We start from the raw sequence: 6,128 nt of genomic DNA on the forward strand, positions 1-6,128 counted from the left end.
GATAACTCAATTTATGTACATTAGATTAAAAATAAATTGATCTTTTGTTAAAAATTTATCTATTTTACCATTAAAATTAGTCATTGTATATCAATAATAAAGTTATTCTGCTAACTATACCAGTTTCTTAGCAATATAAATAGATGAAACTTTTAACAGAATGGACTAATTTATTCTTTAATATAATGTATAGGGATTAATTTAGTAAAAAAATAAAATATAATTTAACGACACTACGATACATTCACGTATAGAATCAAATTCAAACCGAGTACCAAACGAAAGAACATCTATAGTGGAAACCAAAATCAGCAGTCAAAAGTATACGGCCATGCTGATCACAGCTCCAGAACCTGGTCAAAAGTCTCCCAAACCCATTAAGAAACAACAGCCTTCCAAGAAATACCGAGTCAAAATTATAGTAATAATCATAATAATAGCATCTATATAAGCTTCACAAAATCAAAATGAACAATCAAAGACCAACGAATCTTCTATTTATATATATACACACACTAAGATCACCTACTCCACAATATGCGGTTGACCATCCTTGAGAAACAAACTACACAAGGTTTAGAAACTCCGGGAACCGCCGGAGATCTGAAGGGGGAGAATCGGAGTCGTAGAAGAAGTTACATGGCTTCACCGTCTTCTTCGTCGTCGTCTCCTAGACTGCGACCGAGGTGTACGTGTTCGAACCAACCGGGTTCGGCACCATGTAGCAAGCATGGTTACATGGTGCCAAGGCAGAACACGAAGAGATATGGTGGTAACAAAGAGATAATAAGGAGGGCAATAACACCAAATCGGAAGATGACACTTAGGTGGTGGAATTTCAGGCCAACACCAAGCAGGCTTTCTAACATGACTATGGCTTAAGGTTCAGCTTCTTCTTCTTCTTCTTCTTCTTCTTCTTTTGAATTTTTATCAGTTTTCAATGTTATGAATGTTCTGATAAATTGAAGAATATAGAGAGTATATGTAAATGATTTGATTGGATTTGTATATTTATAGAATTGAAATTTCAGCAGTTTTGTTGGTATTTGAATGGTTAACTGTCTCAAACTTCAGATGTTCTTTTTATTAATTTTCCCTTTGGGAACTTTAAAATCTGCTCATAAAATCATATCCCAGAATCCATAGCCATAGCCATAGCCATAGCCATAATAGTGTTTTAATCCACTGCACCAAGAGTTATGTTTCAGTTATTTGTTCTGAGAAGAAACCAAAAAAACCATGGAGAGTAGGTTGAGTTTTCCTAGTTTCTAGAGTTTTTTAAGTCATGCTTATCGGCTATATTATTACTGCAAATTTTAAATTTCTTTAACCTTAATTGAATTAATTTTTTTTAATTAATCAAAATTTGTAATTTTTTTTTTACTTTGATTCTAAGAAGTAAGACATGACCATAAATACAATCAACTAGGCAAAACAATAAAACAGGTTTTTAAATTCCTTAAAAGTTGAAGAAAAAGTTTTTTAGGTTTCTTAAAAGTTAGTAAAAAAAAAATTTTGGGCTCTTACAAGTTAAAAAAAATTTTAAACCCCTTAAAAATTAGAAAATAATATTTTGGACCCTTTCAACTTTAGGTCCGGGACAATCGCACCTCCAGATTCCAGGATCAAGCCTGCAATCAACATGTTTTTTTTTTTTAATTTTAGTTCAAAGAAGTTTAAAAGAAACAAAAATAAAAAATAATATAATGACTATAATAAATTAAAAACATGAGAAAATATTTGGTACAATATCGGTCGAATATTAAGACTCCACAAGTAGGGCTAATGGGTTAACAAGTAACCTACAAAATTTTAAAAAATAAATATTTTATAAAAGAGACATATGATCATTTTTTAAGGCTACTTATAGGATAAAAAAAAGCACACTGTCAAGATACCAAATACTAATTCTTTTGTTATTATGTTTTTAGGGTTAGTATTTGATACAGTGACAATGTACTTTTTTATTCCACAAGTAACTTTAAAAAATTTCTCATATCTGTTTTTTAAATATTTTATTATATCTTTTAAGACACTTATGAACCCCAATTTTTCTTGTAAAGTCTAAAATCTTATTGACAATATATCAAATATTTTTGTACAAAAAAAACAACTATGCTAAATTAAAAACATAACAACAAACATTAAATTAAAAATAAAATTGTAACACTAAATTAAAACATTACCTTAATATTATTTTGCATAATATTTTTTCTTTGGGCCATTATATCAATAGTTATAAGTCCATTTAATTTATATATTGGGCTTATAGATATATGATTTATATACCGTAGTGATCTTATCTATATAAAGCTCTTAATTGAGTTGGTGCCATGGGTTAATTTGATATTAATTAAGTTGGAAAAAGATGAAAATACATTTATTTTACAAAGTAAATTATATTTTTGATGGTGTTTTGTCATTTTATATCTTTTATATAGAAAAATATACACATAATAAGATTTGAGCCCATGCCTCTTTAATTTTGAGTAAACTACACACAAGGTAATTAAATTATTAGTAAGTTTACGTTTTAGTCATTCGACTTCAAAAAGTAATAAAATGATCACTTAATTATTCAATAATTTTCATTTAAGTCACTAGGTTATTAAAATCGCTATTGTATGGCCTTCTATGTTCGCTCCGCCTGCACCAATTGAAAACTCTCATTCCCATTCTCTGCTGGATTTTTTTTTTCATGAAGTAGTTTTGAGTATCACAAATCTACGACCCAAAATTCAAACAACTTTCTTCTTCGATCTCCGATGCTGACCATTAGATCAACTTAGATCTAAAGTATGTTCTTCTACTCGTCAATGGGTACAGATCCACCGTACCAATCATCGAATTATCACTTGGAGCTTGCTAGCCGAACTTATTATTTTTAATTTTTTCGATATAAAATTTATCAACTAGTAACTTGAATAATAACTTTTAAATAGTTTAGTGACTTAAATAAAAATTTTCAAATAGTTCAATAATCATTTTTGTAACTTTTTGAAGTTGAGTGACGAAAATGTAAACTTATAAATAGTTTAGTGACCTTAAATGTAATTTACTCTTAATTTTTTACATTTGTATTTATTTTTCAACCAAAGCTTCATTTATTATTTATATCAACTTTTTACAAATATATTTATTACATAATTTTAATTTTCACCCACATAATAAATGTACCATAATCTAGTATATATAATATATATTATTAATTTTATTTAATTGAATAATTCAATTAATTATTTACTTTCAAACTGAATTAATTAATAACTGAACTCCCAAAAACTTTAACTACCAAATTAATTTTAAAATCCAACTAATTAACTTTCACTACCAAACTTTATCTGTCAAATTAGTTTTTTAGATAAGTTACACTCATTGTTACTTTAAAATAGAGTTTGTTCTATTTTGTCACTTCAATATTTTGTCTCAATGTAGTCACTCTAAATAAATAATTGTGCCAATTAATCACTATCGTTAAAATTTTCATTTTTCCTCTAACAGATTACTAACATGACATGTTAATCCAGTTAGTGATTAACACGTATCATTTTTTTTGTTAACTTTTAACTAAAGTTTAGAAACCTCTCTATAACAACACTACAGCAAAACAGGTTTTTAGCGGCATTTTTTTGGGCCTATAAGCGCCCTAAAACTATTTGCGGCGTTTTTATAAGCACTGTAAAAAAGGCCGCTATAGACAACGCCGCTAAATTTTGCAGCGTTTATGTGAAAAAACGCCGCTATAAAACATGACCTTTAGCGGCGCTTTCCAAACAAACGCCACTATAGAACATGACATTTAGTAGCGCTTTTTCCATAAACGCCGCTAAAGAACATGACCTTTAACGGCGCTTTTCCCATAAACGCCGCTAAAGGTCATGTTCTTTAGCGGCGTTTTTAGTAAAAGTGCCGCTAAAAGTGTTGTTCTTTAATGGCGTTTATGGAAAAAACGCCACTAACTTTAACAAATTTTTAACATCCCATTTTCATTCATATAAAACCCGAATTGTCAACATAATTTCCTGTAACATCAAATTCAACCAAAAACTGCAAATTTAAATGATACTTCAAATCCAACAAAAGATATATGATCTAAATTAATAAATGAAATAACAAAATTTATTATTTTCAAAATTTATAATGTTAAAATATTCTTACAATAAGAAAACAAACGTCTAAGATGACGGATTCGGCGACTGCTGAAACATCTTTGTAATACCCAATTTTAGCCCGGGCTCACAATAATAAAATAAAGTCTAAGTCCAGTACAAAATTATATCATTTGGCCCGATCGGAATGGCCCATTAGTTAAAAAGGTTGAAGGTCCATCTACAAGGTTATGGAAACATAATCTTCAAGGATATGTAATCTTAGATATGATATGTAATCTTGGATATGATATGCAATCTTGGAAGATATGATTTTGTAATCTTAGAGATTTAATTTGTAGACACCCTTTAATCTTAGCCGTTGATGTAATTGATCTGTACCGTTGGATTTGGGGAGGCTCAACTATAAATAGAGGTCTCTCCCTTCAGGAGGAGAAAAATCAATAAAAAATAGAGAACGATTGGCAGTTTTTTAAATGTGGCTTACTGTTTTTTTTCTCGATTATTTTTTACTTATTTACGATTTTAAAAAAGGGAGAAGGTGATACCACTGCGAATTTTATTTATTTTTTATTTAGCTCTAATAAAGTGACGCGTTTCAAAGGATGGAGATATTTTCTCATTCGAGCCCTATGAGTTATTCGCGCCTTTTAATTGGGCCCTTCATTTTTTTTTCCTTTAATTATGTTTGGAGTTCAATTTAAATCCTTATTAATTCAATGTGCTTGATTTCTTTCAATTTAAATCCTTATTAATTCAATGTGCTTGATTTCTTACTCCACTATTTTTTAAATATTTAATTTTGAATCTAATACTATTTTAATGATTAAGCTTAGTATTTTCCATTTTATTTTACGTTTTATATGTATTATGGCTATAAGTTTATTGAATTATATGTATATATATTACCCTTTTAAAAATTATAATGTATCATTATTTTGAAATTCAATATATATTGCTATTATTTGATTTATCACACTTTTTTATATTTCAGATAAATTCAACGTGATTTGTATATATTATTTTATATTCCTATTTTGTAATATATTTTGAAATTCACTTTACATATTTATATGTCTTAAAGATTTATATGAAAATGTTTTTATACAATACTATTTTATATATACATATGTAATTTGTAATAAATTATTTTTACTCTATATATTATTGATTTCATATTATTTTAGCTATTACCTTTAAATTCTCTCTTAAATAGGTTTATGTATTTTCTTTCAAATTCATTTATTATTTATCATTCATTTGTGTATGTTTTATTTACGAATTATCGCTCCATGTTGTATATTATCATTTATCGCATTCTATTCTCTTAAAAGGCTATGTTCGATATCATTCAAGCATCAAAATCATTTTATTCAAAACTTTCCAAAATAAAGATAATACTCGTATTTAGGATTTTCAAGAAAATTGAGCCCTAACGTATTGGGTTCCGATTTTCTTCATTAAATCTAATAATCGAGAATTGCTCTTTGATCAAAATAAAAATGAAAAAGCTTGTTGTTGGGAATTCACTTGAATATTCTTTTAAATTTTATCACACAAATCTTTTGGACAAACTCATCTTGAAAAAATAAAATATCGTGCCCTAACGCATTGGGTGTGACATTTTCTTTTTCAAAATGAAAGAGTTTTAACAAATAACTTAATTTAATTAAGGATTGTATTTTTCAACTCTCGACATTAAGACATTTATTAATCAACTTGGTACCAATTTTTGGGCGTTACGGGGGTGCTAATCCTTCCTCGTACGTAACTGACTCCCGAACCCATTTTTTCTAAAAACTCGTAGACCAAAGTCATTTTTAGGTGATCCAATCACACCTTAATAAAAGATTGGTGGCAACTCTAATTTTCGTCGACAACTAATTTTGGTTTTTTTCCCAAAAATAAAAAATGGTTTCGACAGCTTGGCGACTCCACTGGGGACATTTTTTAAAAAAAATAAGAGATTCGAGCCACAAAGTTGATTAATTTTTGTTTTATGGTCGAGAAAGTATTTGT

The 6,128-nt window shown here is 28.4% G+C and overlaps 1 protein-coding gene across 1 annotated transcript; it reads left to right on the top strand.

Moving 5' to 3' along the window:
* The first annotated feature begins 465 nt into the window (after window positions 1–465).
* LOC105767874 (uncharacterized) lies at window positions 466–1,045 on the top strand. The gene has a single exon (XM_012587439.2). The coding sequence runs from the start codon at window positions 538–540 to the stop codon at window positions 880–882; it is 345 nt and encodes a 114-aa protein (XP_012442893.1). The 5' UTR covers window positions 466–537; the 3' UTR covers window positions 883–1,045.
* Window positions 1,046–6,128: the final 5,083 nt, after the last annotated feature.

This window comes from Gossypium raimondii, chromosome 5 (genome assembly GCF_025698545.1).
Source record: "Gossypium raimondii isolate GPD5lz chromosome 5, ASM2569854v1, whole genome shotgun sequence".
NCBI classification, from domain to species: domain Eukaryota; kingdom Viridiplantae; phylum Streptophyta; class Magnoliopsida; order Malvales; family Malvaceae; genus Gossypium; species Gossypium raimondii.